Genomic DNA, 20,083 nt, shown 5'->3' with positions numbered 1-20,083 from the left:
CAAACCAGTTAACAAATAGAATATCCAAAATTTCCTAAACACAAATAAACTATTTCAAAACATCTGATGAATAAAAAAAATCCAGTAATTAAAATATGTTCTAATATTTCCTCCCAAAAAACCCCAAATATTTTAAAACAGTAGAAACATGAAATTATACCCAATAATTAAAACTAATAAGGATTAAAAAGTCTCCTGCTCTCTTTTTTTATAATTTTTATAAATTTCAAATCAAATATACATAAAATATTTGACGGAGAAAATTTCTTTTAAATAATCAGATGTTAAACGTAAGGGGGGGGCTTTTATGTAGGGCTAGGGGGCGGGTTAGGTAGGGGAAGTTGGGGGGGGGGGCAGAGGGAACAGAGGAAGGCTGCACATGATATAAAATCGGGTGTAGATTTGTGCACGCCGGGTACGTTTTAATATCTGGCCCATTATGTGTGTGTGTGAGCATGCCTACGAGAACCTATATGTGACACAGTCTCTCACAGGCACACACATGCATACAGGCCCTTGCACACAGGCTCACAAGCATACAGGCTCTCATTAGAGATGTGCATTCATTTTTGCCAAATTGGAAAATTGCAACAAAATTGTCCAATTCGGCATGTTTCAGGGAGCCCGAAAAAAATCAGGATTTTCCCATTTTTTCGCAAAAATTCGTTTTTCCGATTAGTGCGCACTAACAGGAGTCAGTGCGCGCTAACTCCCCGTTAGTGCGCGCTAACTCCCATTAGTGCGCACTGACAAAAACTAACAAAAAGTAACAAAAAATAACAAAATCTAACGGTTTTTGTCAGTGCGCACTAATGGGGAGTTAGCGCGCACTAATGGGGAGTTAGCGCGCACTAACTAAAAATCGATTTTTCGCAAAAAAAAGACCCGAACCGAAAAAAAAAACGACATTTTCCATGGCGGCCAAAAAACGAAGAACGACATGAACACAAAAAACGATGCACATCTCTAGCTCTCATACAGACACACACAAGCACACAGCTAAAAGGGGAAACTGCAGGTTGAGCTCCTCTGGGGCCTGCCTTAACTTTTCTCATTTTCAGCTGCTGGCGAGTTGAACTCCGCTGGCGGCCCCGCAGCCTCTCCTGTTGCCACCGCCCCCTCCCAGGTATGCCTCGCCATACAAATGCATGGTGTGGGAAGCTGGATGTGCCTGGCCTTCACTGACAGCAGTAGCAAGAGTGCATCAGGCCTAACAGTTAGAAACAATTAAATTTGTTCCAGTTGAATTAACAACATCTAGAAGTTACACACAGAACTAATGGAGTATTTTTTTTTTCTGGAGTGTGAACGCAGTCATGCAAATGCACCTATGTAGATCCAGAAAGAAATACCTCTGTCTAACTCTTTTTTATTTATTTATTTTATTTTTATTTAGGGTTTTTATATACCGACATTCTCGATAAAAATATCAAATCAGGTCGGTTTCCATAGAACAAAACTGTCGCTGGTAAGGCGTTACATTAAACATTAAACAGAGTTTTGAACACAAGAACGTACATCATTAAATATTAAATATAAAATAGACAACAATAATTTTTGGCCCTGCTGAACTCTCCTCAACTTGGTGTGGATCGGATTCCAAACCAAAAAGTTATTGGGTGGCTTAATTGCGTGCATGATCAAGCTAAATGTAATAGGGGATGTGCATCGGGTGCCCAATCGTTCCCGCTTTCAGGTTTGTCTGGCCACGGGAAAATCTCGTTTTCCCTTGGATCCCCGTTTTTGTTTTTTTTTCATGAAAAATTGGTTTTCAGGTTAGTGCGCGCTAACGGGAGTTAGCGCGCACTAACAAAAATAGCAAAAAGTAACAAAAAATTACAGAAACAAACGTTTTTTTTTTTGTTAGTGCGCACTAACATGAGTTAGCGCGCATGAACCCAAAAACAATTTTTATGAAAATTCGGGGGAAAAAGTGATCATTTCTTTTTTTTTAATCCAATATATTAACGAATTTAGAAATATCGTACGATATTTCAATTCACATCCCTAATATGTAACTCTCTCATGATTCTCATAGATCCTTTGTCAGTCATGCTCTGAAAGGTTATTCTGTGGTATCATTGCAGATGTGTAGTTGTGGAATTCATGGATCCCCCACCAGATCCCTTTCATTATCCTCACAGACCCCTCACATCTGTTGAAAAATGTGTGTGGCTTGGATGCCAAATCAAAATATTAGCTGGCATAAAATATTTCATTAAAAAATATACTTGACTGTAGAATTCTAATTTTCAAGGCACAAGGTGTTTCTTGCAGAGCATTACAAATATCCCAAATTTAATAAAAGGAACTTTATAACAACTAGCGGTTACTTTGTCACTACAACGTTTCTTCCCCTTTATCGGTCACATATAATCATTGGTCCCAATGTAAATATTTTTTCTTTTTTAAATTTCAAATGCTCATTAATAATAAAAAATGGGTACTTCCTGTTTCGGTGCTTGTGATTCTGTGCAGTACCTATGTTTTCTTTGCTAGCCCGACATGGCACCATGTTTTGAAAGCGCTGCATTGGGCTAAATCTTGATTTACAATGCCAACCTGTGCTCTCTGAAATTGAAAAGCACAAAAATGCAGGATTCAAAACGCATCACCAGATTTTTTTTCCACCAAGGTTATCAATGTGGGTCTAGCATAAACAGTCACTCTCTGTAAGTAAAACTTACTGTCAGTTAGCAAAGTCTCGGTGCTTGCAAATTGTAGTAAAGCCTTGGAGCTTTTTTCATTCAGCAGCCATCTTAGGCCTGGATTTATCAAAATGCACTAAATATCGCATATGATAGGAAAAGGGGTATGTTTTATGGGGGGGGTGGGAGGGAAGAGAGAGAGAGAGAGGAGAGAAAGAGCCTAGCCATAGTGCCCTAATCCTAGGTAGGTATTTATATCTCTATAGGAGGCCCACCTAGTAACTCAAGGTGAGGTTTAGGTATTAGTGTAGGGGTTAGGGGCCACTTTGCCATTCAAAGTGAGACGTACGAACAGAACAGTGGTCTCTTGTGAAGATTTGATGAGCTTCGGAGTGAAGAAACTCACCCAAAGATGAGATTTGTGCAATGTTCTCTCAACCTAGCCTGATGGACTCTCTAACTGGGTAACATCAAGGCCTGCATAGGGCCTCTAGGCCGAGGGATCGTGCGCTGGCACTTTGCCGGAGCGTGTAAACTATGCCTGCTCAGAGGCAGGCGCAACTTGCAAAACATAGGTATGGGGGTTTTTTAGGTAGGGCTGGGGGGTGGGTTAGGTAGGGGAAGGGAGGGGAAGGTGGGGGGGTGGAAGGAAAGTTCCCTCCAAGGCCGCTCCGATTTCAAAGCGGCCTCGGAGGGAACAGGGAAAGCCATCGGAGCTCCTCTAGGGCTCGGCGCATGCAAGGTGCACAAGTGTGCACCCCTTTGCGCGCGCCGACCCCGGATTTTATAACATGCGTGCGGCTGCGCATGCACGTTATAAAATCAGGCGTAGATATTAAAATCTGCCCCTTAGAGAATAGCCTCTGCTATTACTAGCATCAGTAGCATGGGATCTTCTTAGTGTTTGGGTACTTGCCAGGTACTTGTAGCCTGGATTGGCCACTGTTGGAAACAGGATGCTGGAATTGATGGACCATTAGTCGGACCCAGTAGGGTAATTTCTTATGTTCTTACATCTGTTTTCACAGTGAGAAAGGTAAACAGTGGAGTGCCTCAGGGATCTGTACTTGGACTGGTGCTTTTTAATATACTTATAAATGATCTGGAAAGGGATACGATGAGTGAGGTGATCAAATTTGTGGAAGACACAAAATTATGCAGAGTAGTTAAACCTCAAGCGGATTGTGATGAAATATAGGAGGCCCTTGTGAGGCTGGAAGATTGGGAATCCAAATAGCAGATGAAATTTAATGTGGACAAGTGCAAGGTTAGGCTCCATATTAGGAATTACTACCCAGGAAAGTGATCTAAGTGTCATATATTGAAATTGTCAGTTCAGTGTACTATGGCGGTCAAAAAAGCAAACAAGAATTATTAGGGAATCGCGAATAAAACGGTGGATATCATAATGCTTCTGTATAGCTCCATGGTGAGACTGCACCTTGAATACTGTGGGCAATTCTGGTTGCTGCATCTCAAAATAGATATAGTTGCACTGGAGAAAATACAAAGAAGGGTGACCAAAATGATAAAGGTGATGGAAGGTGATGGAAGGTTATGAGGAAAGGCTAAAGAGGTTAGGGCTCTTCAGCTTGGAGAAGAGATGTCTGAGGGGGATTTGATAGACGTCTACAAAATCATCAAAGGACTTGAACAAGTAAATATAAATCGGTTATTTACTCCTGAGATAATAAAAGGACTAGGGGGCACTCAATGAAGTTAGCAAGTACCCCATTTAAAACAAATAGAAAATACTTTTTCACTCAATGCATAATTAAGATTTGGAATTCATTGCCAGAGGATGTGGTTATAGCAGTTAGTGTAATTGGTTTAGAAAAGTTTTGTATAAGTTCCTAGAGGAGAAGTCCATAAATTGCTATTAATCAATAAGGATTAGCTTTGGATCTATTTAATGTTTGGGTACTTGCAAAGTACTTGTGACTTGGATTGGCCACTGTTGGAAACAGGATGCTGGGCTTAATGGACCCTTGGCCTGACCCAGTATGGCATGTCTTATATTCTTATGTTATGGGAATGCTTGTTTAAATTGGTTTTTAAGGCTGCCTTATAGGATAGTAATCAAGGCATAGCTCTTAGATGATCTGGAAGTGTATTTCAGAGGATTGGGCCTGCAATGGAGAATGCTCTTTCGCAAGTGAAGACTAACCTAGCTTGACATGGTGATGGCATCTTCAACAAGATTGTTTCTGCTGATCTCAGAGCATGATGCTTATAGAAACTCAAGGCTGAATTTAGCTGGATAGATGAATTCCTATATATCAATTTATGAATCAATATTGCCACTTAATTGGGAGCCAATGCAAGAATATCAAAGCCAGGGTGATGTGTTCCCTTTGTCATGCTCCTGGAAGTATTCAGGCTGCAGTATTTTTACAATCTGTAGTGCTCTTGTGACATTAGCTGGAAAACCATGTTAAATGGAATTACAGTAATCTAGGCCGGACAAAACCAGCCCCTGCAATACTGTCCTGAAGGCCTGTGGCTCAAGTATTTAAGTCTCCTGAGATTTGCAATAGGGGCTTTTGCTAGAATCAAAGCTTTTCTCATAGAACTTAAAAACCCTTTAATAACCTACTATAATACAAGTTGATAAACTTTCCATTGTTTTTCAAAATAACATTTGTTCATCCTCAGCTGTGCTTTGTTTCTTGATAGCCATGTCCTATCTCCTTTGTTACTTAAATTATCTTAGCTACGCAGAGAAAGAAATAGTTTTAAAATTCTCCTAAAATAACACACTTACAATAAAATAAAAAAAAAAGGAGATGGCCAAAGATTGAACACTATAGGATTCCAATAATTTATCTTGTGTAGTACCCTCCTACTTTGCTCTGTAGGTTCTGACAAAGAAGGAACGTCAAAGTGCTTCACTGCTGCTGACCCACTTGTCATGGCTGCTTTAACCTGCTATTGCATCATAAGGCTGTACCCTGTTTCAGGAGATTGATTTTAAGAACCAATAAGAAAGGGGAGAGTCTTTTGAAAGTGGACTGCTGGGATTTTTTTCTCTCTGTCTCTCTTGAAAAAACAAACAGGATGATATGGATCATAAACACTCTTATTACTTTAAGCAGTTATACAGAGAGCAGACAGTATATTATTGAGTTTCCAGTGTCTTGCTGGAAGTTGCTTTAGCTATCCCTTGAGCAGAAGAGTTGTATCAAGACTCAGCACAAACAAGCAGTGTAAGTTACTGGATCCGTGAGAGCTGTACTGAAAGCTGTTTCTGCTATCTCTCCAGCCGTGGATAAAAGATTTCCGGATTCGCTGGTGTGAAGTGTGAGTACTTCTCTGACTCAGGAGAGTCAGAGCTGCTGTTACCCTATTGTGACTTAACTCTCTTTGATATAATGAGTAAACTATCAGCAGCATCTATAAACCGTGGGAATACAAGTCAAACCAATCTGAGTTGTCTAGCCATTAATCCTTCATTCCTCAGCCTCATCACTGAACCCCAGGGGTAAGGACTCCTCCTTTTGCTCATCCTGTTTGCGACAGCATTGTGCTACAGTACGATCTGCCATGCCCAGAAGGTTAAAACCCTAATATCTGGAGTCGAGGAACTCTACGTACCGAGTACACCCCTGTGGAAAGGGTGGGAAGAAGCAATTGTCTCTGCTTCACCCCACCTATATGCAATGTTGAATACATCTGTTTTTTTAACTAGCCGAAAGCTTAAAAGATTTTACAGTCAAATGAGTACTTCTATTGAAAAACACCTTACTTCCTCTTTACCTCTTTTCTTTCATTCCGTAGCTCATACACCTCTCCCGCTTCCCTCTTTCCTATCCCTATCCCTCTCTTACTTCTCTCTCCCCCCCCCCCCCCCCCCCCAATTTCTCTTCCCTTTCTCCCTTGCTGGTAAAACAATGGCAACCAGTTTCCTCTGCCACCTCAGTCTGATTGGGGCCTCCTGTCCTACCTTCCTTCTCATCATGAGTGTGACTTACATTGCTATGGATCTCACTGATGAGTTGCTTGACAACCACTCATGACTTTGGCCCTGTGGTTTTGCCTGTTGGCTGACAATCTCTGTGCTCCCAAACCTCTGCCTGTGGCTAGATGCAGCTGGCAAGCAGAAAACTGGGCACTTTTATCCAAGCAGAACAGTCCAATTGAGCAATACCCAGGTAAATGGTTTTTAAAATTTCTCCATGACAAACAGGCAGTGCACAATACAACATTAAATTCCTTCACAGCAAAAATCTTTTATCAAATATTGTGGCCATCATAATAGGCACTCCTTGTATTCAAATCATCTTAATTGCCTTACATATAATCATAGGCCGATGTCCAATTTTAGAATTTTTTTTCTTTTGCACTTTAAAATACTTATCTTAATAATATGTGAAAAAACATTTGACATGTAAAGACCGTGTATAGGACGGGAACGAGAATCAAAGGACAGGCACAAACAGATTTTCCTAACATTAAATATATGAAAATTGAGGGAAGAATAAAAGACAAACGTGGGAAGGAGAGCAGGAAGAATATGTGAATGCCAAACTTAGCAGATGAGGAGAAGGAGTGCTAGTGCAGTGCCCAGGATGTTAAAACTGAGAGGTGATATGAATATAGTACTTTCAGGAATGTAGGAAACCTCAGTTTCCGAATCAAGTAGCAGTGCCAGTGGATAGGGCACGAGAAGAAGAGGAGACAGCAGAAGAGGGTGAAGATAAATTTGCATAGCATCTGTGCAGCAACGGTAGCAAGAGTTGGAAGAAGCGATGAGAGAGCCCAAATCCATATCCATCTATACCATTATTTAAGAAATAGTCATCTTGCCTTAAGTGTTCCCCTTTTTTTTTCGATTACAGACCCACGGAAAGTTAAAATGTTGAAATGTGATCCTTCTGCTACCAGTAGTACAACCTATGGAGTTAATTGGGAAATACCCAATACAAATTCTGGACCAATACATGGGTACAGAGTACATTGCAATAACGTAGGTAAGTGTACATTGATTTAATATTTGCTCCAGCACCTACAAATTCACATAACAATGATCTCTTTCCTTTTTACAGTATTTTGTAAACAGATATTTACTTTCTGCTTTGAAGTATCCTGCTGTAGAAACAGGACAACTATGAATAAACAGGAAAGCACCTGTACAGACAGGACACCATGTTGATGTTGTTTTGTCCCAGACTACAGTCATATTTTTTGGTCTTAATTTCAGCACAGAGTACTCCAGACTTTCAATCTTGGCTTTACAATCCAAGGAAGTTTCAGTTTGTTGATGTTATGGTGATCTGCCTGCCCATTATAGCTTCTGTTATATTCAGTGCAGCAGGCTTTAAAGGGTTAACTGTGACTGAAACCAGGGTTGCTGGGAGTTTTCTTTCTTCATGGCTCTCTCATCATCATCTCTGGTCAGTACTGCTCAGGCCTATACGAATCAACAGCTAATCTGCCCAACCCTGCATAATTATTTTCATTTTATCTGTCCTTATTTCAGTTACCCAGAATGCACTGGCAGCACTTGACTTCAGTTTATGCACAGTAAGACTGTTAATTCCCTGTACGTACCCAGATCAGTCCAGACTCCTGGGTTTATGCATCCGTGCCAGCAGATGAAGACAGAGAAAGTTTAATTGGCACTGCTTGATAAGCACTGGTGCCTGCAGTTCCTCAGTATTTCTCTGTCTCCAGCAGATGGTGGCTGGTGCATACACCTGCAGTTTCTGTCATTTTTTTCTCTTTTTTTTTCTTAGGAGCCTTCCTTCCAGGGGTAGGGTTCCCAGGGGGAACCCCTCCCTGTTTGGTTGAGGTGGACGAGCTAGAGGTCAGTGACCTTTTTGTACGCTCGCTCCAGTGTGATCCATGGGGTGCAAATCTGGTGGTCCAGATCCCTCCCCTTCATGAGGCCACCTAGGTGACTTTTTGGGCTCTGGTCAACTGCTTTTCAGGACTCTCTCCTTTTTCCTTCAGGCTGGGCTGAAGCCAGACAGCTCCCCTCAGCCTTAGGAGAGGAGAGTTCCTGTCTCTTTAGTAAAGTTAAAAAAAAATAAATGTGCCGAATAGTGCAGGAAGCAGCTGGAGCTGAGCAGTGAGTTTTCTGGGCTCTACTGGGCAGCCTTTTCTTGTTGGGGGGAGTGCTTTTGTGGTGGTATATGCACTTGACGGGGGATTCCCGGGCCAGTCGTGCAATCATGGTTTGGGGCCGGGCCTGCCGTGCATTTGGTGCGGTTTCCTCGCGCTTAAGCAGTTTTTCTCATTGTGCTGCATCCATTTTAGGTGGTGAAGGGCGTCTCTACCCCCTCCCCTCTGCAAAACGTCGGCGACTCAGGGCTGCCTTTGCACATATTGCTCCTTCCGGGGACAGTTTCTCCCATGCCGGACCCTCGGGCTCCAAAGGTGCGGGAATAGCAACCATGTTGGCTTCCCCCGGCAACCCTGTCCCCAACAATAGAGGGGATGGGGTATTCTCCCCACGGTTTGCCCCAGTTCACCTGGGCCCTGTAGAGGGGCAGGGGAGCACAGGAGAGGTTCTCCCTCTCGTTTTTCCACAGTCAGGGAGCAGCGGGCCTACGGGATCAGCTCCCCACGGCTTTTCTCTGGAGTTATTTTTATTACTTCACCACGTACATTTGGCACAGCCGGAGGATCTGGAACCCCAGCAAGTAGAGCTGGCCCCCTCCCCTACGTCCCCTGATATCCCAACTCCGATGGCTGGCCCTGTTCGATCCAGGGGGTGTTTGTCCTCCAGGGTTCAGCATCTGTTGGGGCCACCTTGGGCAAATTTCATTACGGTGGATTTGGTAGAGTCCCCGGAGATTCCCAGGGATTCTGGGGTGATGGGGACCCCAGCTCCCGATCCAAATGAGGGCAACCTGGGTACCGGGGATGATGCAGATGATGTGCCGGTGTCTGAGGGGGATGATCCCAAGATTCTTCGGTTGTTCCAGAGGGAAGAGTTAGCTCCCATGATTCCTCAGGTCCTTGGTAAGCTGGGGCTCAAACTCCCTCAGACGGATGCGGACCCGAATGGGGAGAATCCAGTCCTAGATGGGATTCAGGGTCCCCCATCAGCGTTTCCCTATCATTTGTCCCTTCCAAGGATGGTGGATCAAGAGTTGGATACCGGTCTGCGGATAGGTCGAGCTATGTCGATCCACCCTTGCCCGAGCAGACCTTGGAGCTTTTTGCTATGCTGAAGGTGGATGCAGCGGTATTGGCGGTCATCAGAAAGACGATTATTCCTGTGGCAGGGGCCGCAGCTTTAAAGGATATCCAGAATCACAAGCTGGAGGTTCATCTCAAGAGAATCTTTTGAGGAATTCACCTTGAGTTTATGAGTGGCCATTTGTTCTAGTTTCATGCAATGGGCATGCTTGAGTTGGGTGCAGCAGCTGCAGGGCGATCCGGCTAAGCCCAGCGTGGACGGTACTTGTGCTGAATGCTTGGAGGCATCCGTTGCGTATGTAGCGGATGCCTTGTATGACTTGGTGCTTATGGCCTCTGCTGTATCGGCCCGGAGGCTGCTGTGGTTGTGTCACGGGTTGGCAGATGTGTCGTCCAAATCACATTTGTGTTCCCTACCTTTCAAAGGGTGTCTTTTGTTTGGTGAAGATCTTGAACAATTAATAAAACAATTGGGGGACAGTAAGGTCCACAAGTTGCCAGAGGATAGGCCTAAGTCCAAACAGCCTTTTCTGGCCCGTTCCCATTTTTGGGATGGCAGAAGGCTGCGTCATATGAGGGGTACCCCTGCATCATAGAAGCAGTTTGCTGGCCGTGGTTATTCCTGGTTATTCCTGGTTATTCCGTGGTTATTCCCAATGAGGCGAGGCCAGTCCATTCCATCCTTCCTTTTTTAGGGGCCATTTGGCTCATTTTTATGGGGAGTGGGCCAAGGTCACTCAGGATCAATGGGTACTTATGGTCATAAGAGATGGTTACGCTTTAGAATTTGCATGCTCCGTTTACGACCTCTTTTTAGTCTCCCCCTGTAGTTCACTGTAAAAACAGCTGGTGGTTTGAGAGACTTTAGAAAGGTAGCAGGGTTTAGGGGCTGTGATGCCGGTTCTTCTGGAGGAGTGGGGCACAGGTCGGTATTCCATCTACATCATGGTCCCAAAGGAGGGCACTTTCCGCCCCATTCTGGACCTCAAACAGGTGAATGCAGTGTTGAAGGTCCTGAGATTTTGCATGGAAACCTTGAGGTGATTGTGACAGTGCGCAGTGGGGAGTTCCTAGCTTCACTGGATCTAATGGAGGTGTACCTTCACATTCACATTCGTCGGGATCACCAGCGTTTTCTGAGAGTCATGGTTCTGGGTGAGCATTTCCAGTTTCAAGCCCTTCCCTTTGGGCTGGCCACGGCGCCATGGACCTCACCAAGATCATGGTGCTAGTGGTGGCGGTCTTCCAGTATGAAGGGATCCTGGTACACCCTTATCTCAATGATTGGCTCATAAGGGCCAAGTTGGAGGCCAGTTGTCATGCAGCAGTCCAGAAAGTGATTCAGGTACTGCAATCTCTTGGTTGTTTGGTGAATTTCGCAAAGAGCCATCTCAGTCCGTCGCAGAGTCTCGAGTATTTGGGAGCCCGCTTTGACACGAACGTAGGCAAGGTGTTCCTGATGGAGGAGAGAGCAAGCAAATTGCAAGCGCAGGTTCACCGTTTGTTGGGGTTGCGAGTACCTAGAGCCTGGGATTTTTTGCAGGTTCTGGATTTGGAGTCCGCTGTCAGAGGCCTTTCATTAGCTGGTACTGCTTGATACTCCCAAGTGGGATAGTCTGTTTTGGTGGCTACAAATGTCCAATCTGTTTTGAGGCGTCGACTTGGAGGTACAGGAATGGATCATTATCATTACCGATGCCAAATCTCTCTGGTTAGGGTGCAGTTTGCCAACATGAGTTGGCGCAGGTCCGAGGAGGAATGATCCTGGTCTATCAATCACTTGGAAACCAGGGCAGTGAGGTTAGCGCTACTAGCTTTTCTGCCAGTGGTTCAAGGTCCCTCAGTCAGAGTTCTATTAGACAATGCTACAACTGTAGCCTATATCAATCGACAGGGCAGAATGAAGAGTCGAATGGTGGCGCAGGAGGCTCAGGAGTTAATTCTCTGGGTGGAAGAACACTTAGTCCAAATAGCAGCATCTCATATTGTGGAGTAGAAAATGTCCAGACAGTCTTCTAGATCCAGGTGAACGTCCAGGCAGTCTTTTTAGATCCAGGTTAATGGGAATTATCAGATTTGGCGATGCAGCTCATTCACGAGAGGTGGGGTTGTCCCCATGCAGATCTCATGGTGACTCACCACAATGCAAAGGCATCGTGCTTTTTCAGCCACAGACGAGAATACAGAGCTGAGGGAGTCGACGCTCTGGTGATTCCTTGGCCTCAGGAAGTTCTACTTTACGTATTTCCCCCATGGCCTCTGGTAGGAAAGATCTTATACCGGGTAGAGGCACCCGGGAGAAGTCATGTTGGTGGCCCAGAGTGGCCACGTTGGCCGTGGTTCACAGATCTGGTCAACTTGATAGTGGACGGTCCGCTACGGTTAAATCATCTTCGTTGCCTGCTTAGTCGGGGTCCCATATTTTTGAATCAAGTAGATCACATCTGTCTAGTGGCTTGGCTTTTGAGAGGCGGCGTTTGAGGCGCAGGGGATACCTGGAGTCAGTTATCACTACCCTTCTTCACGGTAGGCGGATGTCTACATCTCTATCTTATGTCCGGATATGGAAGGTCTTTGAGGCTTGGTATATATCTAAGGGTATTCAGGCTTTACGTTCTTCGGTGTCTCAGATTTTATCCTTTCTGCAAGACAGTTTGAGCAAAGGCTTGGCTTTTAACTCTCTCCAAGTACAGGTAGCGGCTCTGGCGTCTTTATGTGGGACAGTGGGCCAGGGGTGTTGAACCGGAGGTGGACCCTTGGCCTGGTACAGAGTTGGTAGAGTTCTCCAGTTGGACCTGGAGAGGTCCTGCCACCAGGAGGCAGAGCACACAAGGAGACAGAGGCTAGCTGGAGTTTTGCCAATAGCAATCCGGGGTTCCCTCAGATTGAGCCCTTGGTTACCCGGACTGCCTGGACTTAGGTGGGCCTTGAAGGATCTCCCAGAGAGATAGCGGAGAGGTGTGCCCACCAGGAGTAAGGGTGCGCAGTCAATGCAGAGAAGGTGAGCTAGACCCGAACTGGAAGGCCCGGAGACCTCAGGGAGGCAACAGTTCAGGAAAGTCCCCTGGGTAGCTTAGGCAGTGCCTGTGGGTTTAGCGGAAGGAAGGCTGTGGGTGGTTTCCAGGCGAGCTGCGTGGATGGTCACAGGAGGCCAGAAGAGAGTGTCCGAGTGGATAGCAAGAGTCGGGGCTAGAGTATCAGTCCAAGAATGGTCAGCCAAAGCAAGAGTCAAATCCAGGAGACAGACAGGAGAATGGTCGGGCAGGCAGTGGTCAGTTCCAGGCAGCATGCAAGAGAATGGTCGGGCAGGCAGTGGTCGGTTCCAGGCAGCAGGCAAGAGAATGGTGAGGCAGGCCGTGGTCAGTTCCAGGCGGCAGGCAAGAGAATGGTCGGGCAGACAGTGGTCGGTTCCTGGCGGCAGGCAAGAGAATGGTCAGCAGGCAGAGGTCAGTACCAAAGAGACAGTCCGAGGGGTACTACCTGACAGGAGACGCTGGAACAAGGAGACGCTGGAACAAGGAGACACTGGAACACGGTGAAGGCAAACTCAGAACACAAACGGTGTTGACCCGATTGCCAAGGCAAGGAAGTGGTGTCAGACCACTTTCTTAAGAGCAGCATTCAATCAGGGCGCACCGTAGAACCGGGATCTGCCCTTGGCCTTTTAAGAGGATGGGCGGTCTGCGTGCACACGCCCAGGGGTGCTGGCTAATGCCATGGAGGACACCGAGCCCCGCCACAAGGCCTGGCTGGAGATGGAAGGCCCAGGGGATGCCACCGTGGAATGCCAAGGGTGAGCAGAGCTGGCGATGGTGGCGAGGGAGGCTGACAACAAGGGGAACTTTGTCCTCTCATCTGGATGTGGTCAGATTTCTCTGAGGGGTTAAGAATTTATTCGCTCAGGTTATGAGAGTCTGCCCATCCTGGAATCTAAATCTTGTCCTGCAAGTTTTATGTGAGCTGCCCTTTGAGCCTCTCTGCAGGGCGACTTTAAAGGATTTGACACGGAAGGTTGTTTACTGGTAGCTATTTGTTCGGCGCAAAAAATATCAGAATTGCAAGCTTTATCTTGTCGAGATCCATTCTTTCAGATTTCAGATTCAGGTGTGTCCTTGCATACAGTTCCCTTCTTCCTTCCCAAGGTGGTCTTGTTGTTTCATGTTAATCAGACTATGGAACTTCCAGCTCTTCTGGATTTGGATGCATGCATGAGAGCTCAGACGTTTGGACGTCTGGAGAGCCTTGATGATGTATCTCGAGGTGACAAATTACTTTAGGAGATCGGATCACCTGTTTGTTTTGTGGAGTGGTGCAAACAAAAGGTACCCAGGCTTCCAAGGCTACCATTGCGAGGTGGCTTAAGGAGGCTATTGGGTCAGCCTACATAATCAAAGGCCATCAGGTACCTGATGGTTTGCGAGCTCATTCTACTTGATAGCATGCGGCCTCATGGGTGGAGGCTGAATTGGTGTCACCACAGGAAATTTGTAGGGCAGTAACTTGGAAGTCATTGCATACTTTTTCAAGACATTATTGCCTAGATGTCTCTGAGGTCCGAAAGCTCACTCTTTTGGTGAGAGTGTTTTGCGAGCGGGACTCTCCAGGTCCCACCCCAAATAGGGAGCTTTGGTACATCCCAGAAGTCTGGACCAATCCAGGTATGTACAGGGAAAGGAAAATTGGTTCTAACCTGCTAATTTTCGTTCCTGTAGTACCACGGATCAGTCCAGAGCCCATCTGTTCTAGGGGTGGAGAGTTAGCCGCTCGACTCTGGTTGCTTTCAGTGCTGTAAGATTTTTTTGGGGGATATTCTAATAGGTTTTAAGCTGTTTGACTATTTTTCCTGATAAGTTTTTACCAGTGTTTTTTTCTGGCTTGGGTACAGTTCAGTACTGAGCAACTGCAGGTGGCACCAGGGATTATAAAGCAGTGCCAGTTAAACTTTCTCTGTCTCCATCTGCTGGCACGAATGCATAAACCCAGGAGTCTGGACTGATTCGTGGTACTACAGGACCAAAAATTAGCAGGTAAGAACCAATTTTCCTTTATTTTACATGTTAATAAAATTTTGAGTTGAAGATGTGGCCTCCTCTGTCTGTGAGTAAGGACTGAGTTAAACTATCTATTAAAGATTTGCATAGGAAACACAGCGGAGACAGAATACAAACTTTTAGGGAATAAAGAATTGGGGGCCAAAAGAAATGACCAATGACTATCACATCTCTGTAAGTTGCATTGGCGTCCAGTTATTCACAGGATGAAAATTAAAATCCTGACACATTGTTAGACTCTTAATAGAGGTCAGCTTTCTTATTTAGCCAATTGCTTATGTTATTGATTATTCTTGGCTTCTATGATCTTCGCAACAGGAGCTTTTGAAGATTCCTTCACCAACTGAAATTTGACTAGAACAAGCATGCAAAGTGGCATTCTTTATGGAAACCTTTCTAATTACTTTGAAGAAAGGAAGCAAATTAACTGAAATTTTGCAAAAATGTAAAAAGCTTTTGTTTTCTCAAGTTTATGGAGATGTCTCAGCTTCACAATTCTTTACTTCCAGGGACAGTATCTTTCAGACTGGCGCACATTGGCGCATGTGCGCCGACCTGCGCCCAGGGACGCAGCCATTTTATGACTTGCGTGCATGTTATAAAATAGCCTGGCCATTCACTCGTGTGCGCCTAATTTTAAATAGGTATGTGCATAGGTGCTCAAATCCCACTTCTACCATGTAAGTGGGGGAATTTTGAAAGAGGCGCACGTCCATGCCATTGCCAGTTCACCCAGTTAACAGCTACGTTCTACAAACCCCCATAATTGTATAGCTTACACTCCCATAGTTATCCCAGAACCTTAAAATCTCTCATGTATGGCTAGTTTTTTATTTTTTAAAATTTTCACCTTGTCCCTAGCAGAAGTAACACATGACAGTGGACCTGTATTCGCACATATCTTTTGGTCACACCCATGCACTGCTTATACTACATACACTCCCCACCCCTTTTGAAATGTAGGTGAGATGTACGTGCATTGGAGATAGGCGCATATCTCAGCGGCTTTAAAAATCCCGTGGGCGAACTTAAGCCTGATTTGTGCATGCATCTCCCAATTTTGGTGTGTATTCAGCATTTAAAATCTACCTCTTAGCATATGCTCCTTTAGTTTTATAGTGATTTTTAAAGTCTTATATTTAATTCTTATTTTGTCTGTCCATTTTATTGTAGTTTTTTTTAACTGTATTTATTGCATTTATTGAATTATGCTGTCTATGATTTAATTTCCCCTGCACTGATGTATATCAACTTAAAATAACAATAATAATAAAAACTCCGAGAGGGAGATGATAATAGGAGGGAGGATAGGGGGGAGGATAGGGGGAAAGAAAAGAAAGGGTTGGAAGTTGAGCAGGCAAGAGAAGCTGAGAAGGGGCTCAGGAAAGGGAGGAAATGTACTACAGGAAGTAACTGAGAGGAGAAAAATTACGGATACCCTGGAAGTAGGATGAGGGGACCATCAAATACAAAACTGAAGGGGCTTTTAGGCAGGCAGAAAAGGGCAGTTTCCAGTCAGAGCTTTGTTTTTCAAAGCTGGCCTGCCAGAACTCTGTATTGCTGAGACGTTCGTCAGTATATTTATAGCCGTTCCCTTTCAGGTAAGTGATGATTACTGACTGACATTTATTAGCATATTTCAATCTCAGGAACCATCACTGTGGAAAGTGTCCGCTAATATTTGTCCTTGCTGATTTTGTCTTCCTTGTTTGTTAGAGAAAGAAGATGTAGCAAATACCAGTTTTGTATGTCAAGGTGGTGAACCTTACCAGAAATACCCTGTGAAAGTTTTCGCATCCACCATTTCCAATGACGACAGCAGTAGTGCAAAGGAACTTGAAGGACCAGGTGCAGAAATATTTTGTCAAACAAACTCATCTGGTAAGATGTTTTGTTTTTTTAAATACCAAAGAGATATGGCTTTGTTGATATAAGCACAGAGCTACAATTTAAGATTATGGATGGGCTACACATTTTGTGTTATGGTTTTGTCAGACAGCCAAGTCTGTAACTTCTGAGCGGCAAATCCACTGTCAAGAGTTAAAGCCTGGACAACGGTGTTACTACTCACAAATTTTAGACATGTGCTCATTAAACTATTTTTCTGTGGGTTATTTGTGGGCAATTTTTAAATCAGTTGCATAGATGTAGAGTGTATGAATGCTTTTGCTGTGTGCTCTTTGGAGCTGATTTTGAAATAAAAGGAAAAAAAAAAACCTGAGTAGTTCTTCCTTTCAGGCCAATACAGTAAAGTGCGGCCGCGGTTACCCTGCTTCTAACCCACTTTCTACTCACAATTTGGCCGCGTTAGTCCAACCTGCAATTCACTATCCCTTTTAACCCAACCTTACCGCTTCTTTAAATCAACGGGTAACCCTTTCCGCCCGCGGCATATATATGATATGTAAACGATCAGATTAGCTATTCTCTCCCATTCAGTAACGTGCACCCCGACTATCACCTTTTTAACCTGCAGTTTAGCCGCATCTTTAACCTGCTAAATTACCACCTACCCTTACCCCTGCATTAGAGGCAGGGGTAAGGGTAGATGGCAAACTTTCCCCCAGCCCCCGCTCACCTGCCCTGGCCGCGTCCATGGGTGCCGGTCTCCGGGGAAGCCCCAGTCCTCTCTCCCCTCCTCCCGAAGCAACTTTAACCAAAAGAAAACCTAAAAACCTAAAATCCCCTCCTCCCGAAGCAAGGCGCAGGGCAAAAAGCAACTCAACATGTAAAGTATTGTGAATAAGTGTAACCAAAGTTAACTCACTTTTTCTTTCTTTCAGCCCTCTCTGCCCTCCTCCGGAGGTGCGCACCGCGGCTCCCCTGCCTCCCGGGGCCAGCCGGCGGCGAAAGCGGCTTCCAGCGGCCCCCGCTGGCGAAGACGGATGAACGCACGCCCGTAGTGCATGGGCGCTCAAGCCAGCGAAAGCACATGAATGGGCGTGCGTGACGTCATGGCGTACGTTCATACGATTTCGCTGACTTGGGGGCCCGTCAATTTGGGCGCTCAAGCCAGCGAAGCACATGAACGTACGCCGTGACGTCACGCACGCCCGTTCATGTGCTTTCGCTGGCTTGAGCGCCCATGCACTATGGGCGTGCGTTCATCCATCTTCACTGGCGGGGGCCGCTGGAAGCCACTTTCGCCGCCGCCTGCCCCCGGGAGGCAGGGGAGCCGCGGTGCGCGCTTCCAGAGGAGGGCAGAGAGGGCTGAAAGAAAGAAAAAGTAAGTTAACTTTGGTTACACTTATTCACAATACTTTAGATGTTGAGTTGCTTTCCGCCCTGCGCCTTGCTTCGGGAGGAGGGGATTTTAGGTTTTTAGGTTTTCTTTTGGTTAAAGTTGGGATCCACTTCCTGGTAACTGTCATTTCAAATGTCATTTGAAATGACATTTGAAATGACAGGTACCAGCGCACCCAGGATACTGTATAGGCGCTGTATACAGTAAAATGGATTGTGCTTCATGGACACGCGTTGGACGCGGCTTGCATTTGCATGTCATTTAAATAGAGCATCGAGCGGTATGTGATCCGAACTGTGCGTGCGGCAAATGCGGGTGCGCCCGGCCCTAATGCACCTCTTTCTACCGCACCTTACTGTATCGGCCTGTTTGAAAGTTCACCAGTGTAACATGTGTACATTAAATGCCCCCGCATACTCTGCACCTGCAATGTGTGTGAGGTGGGGGAGGATGGGGAGGAAATAGTGAATATACTTTTGAAAATATCAAGCATGTGCATATGGTGCTATTCTCCCTTGAACTAAACACCCCCAACCACCCCCAGGAGAACCCCTTTTTAATCCACCTTAAACTAGGCATGCTATGGAAACCCATGCATACTTTTAGCTGGGCTAAAGAACAACATTTTCAGATATGTCAATTTCCCAGAGTAAATTTGCCCTTTTGTGTGTCAAACATGCTGTGCCTTTCCCTCTGCCAAATAGCCAAAATGTGGTTTTTAACTCTGGATTTCACATTTTTGTGGGTTCACCTGTATAAATTGGGAACAATTTTCTAATTGTCTGCATTGGGACAAAGACCTTGTGTACTTCACAAGTACACAAGATGTCAAAGTGAAACTGTTCGTGTACTTTCATTTTCAAATTTGCCATGGGTACAACATACATGCAAATACTTGCACCGCACCTGCTGTTTCTTCAGGTAAACTTTTGCTGGAAAAGTGCATGTATGGAGTACTTGAAAATGGAATCTACTCACGTTCTTTTCCTCTCCCGATCTTATTTATTTATTTATTTTATATTTCGCTTTTCGGTGCTTCAAAGTGGACCTAAACTTGCCTCTCACAACACCTCCACTCATTGCAGCTAAAAGTATCCTCATTGTTAAAGATTGAAATTTTTTGCTACATTAAAGGAGAGCAATTTTCATATAGCTGATTAATATGAATAAAACGTTTCTTACCCAAATAGATTTCTTTAAAAATTGACTTTTTCTTACATTGCACATAACAAATTAGGGACTCTTACCTTAACATAGCTGTATACATATGACACATATTGGGCACACAATTTTTTTGGGATATTGTCTTACCTCCAGATGCTTCTGAACATGCAACTACTCTTCTTACTCTTCTAAATTCTCGCTTCCAGAGGCAGTCATTAAGGGACTTGCAAGCTCCTCTATACCCTCCCAGCCTCAAATGTGGCCTGGTAAGAGTACATGAAAACATAAAGTTTATGGTGAATCAAGCCAAAAGTCCATCAAGTCCAGCATCCTGCCTCCAACAATGGTCTAGCCAGGTCCCAAGTACCCTCCACATCCCAAAGAGTAGATCCATTCTTTGTTGTTCACTCGTAGGTATAAGCGATGGCTTTCCTAAATCCACCTGGCTAATTGTTTATGGACTTTTCCTCCAGGAACCCCTTTAAAACCCAGTTATGCTAGGCACCTTGACCATATCCTCAGGTAACAAATTGCACAACTTGACTGTGAAAAAATACTTTATCCAATTTGTTTTATATTTGTTTGTTTTGAGTACAACTGGTATATATTTCTGTTCCTCTTCTTCTCCCTCTGTGGACCTATGATCATCTCTATCTTCCCATAGACCATTTCCATACCTGGAAAGTCTCTGGATTTGACCCGGAAACTCAGGGTTTAGACACCTGCTTCTGGGTCTCCAGGAGAGCACCCAGGATCTCCAGTGTCCTAGAAATCTCCAGTTCTGCTCAGCCGCAATCTCTTTCCACAGTTTATGCAGAGGAGTTGGTGGG

General features: G+C 44.8%; 1 protein-coding gene across 3 annotated transcripts in view; it reads left to right on the top strand.

Annotated features, from left to right (window-relative positions):
• The window catches only part of PTPRC (protein tyrosine phosphatase receptor type C), a 246,146-nt gene that overhangs the window by 137,543 nt on the left and 88,520 nt on the right, over positions 1-20,083 (top strand). For all 3 annotated transcript variants that reach the window (XM_029618223.1, XM_029618222.1, XM_029618221.1), the window contains 2 exons: positions 7,487-7,618; positions 16,562-16,726. In XM_029618223.1, the coding sequence (XP_029474083.1) occupies positions 7,487-7,618; positions 16,562-16,726 (297 nt within the window). The remainder of the gene's footprint in view (positions 1-7,486; positions 7,619-16,561; positions 16,727-20,083) is intronic.

Source organism: Rhinatrema bivittatum, chromosome 10 (assembly GCF_901001135.1).
Source record: "Rhinatrema bivittatum chromosome 10, aRhiBiv1.1, whole genome shotgun sequence".
Classification (NCBI taxonomy): domain Eukaryota; kingdom Metazoa; phylum Chordata; class Amphibia; order Gymnophiona; family Rhinatrematidae; genus Rhinatrema; species Rhinatrema bivittatum.
The sequence above is the reverse complement of the archived record's forward strand: the minus strand, read 5'-3'. Positions and strand labels throughout refer to the sequence as shown.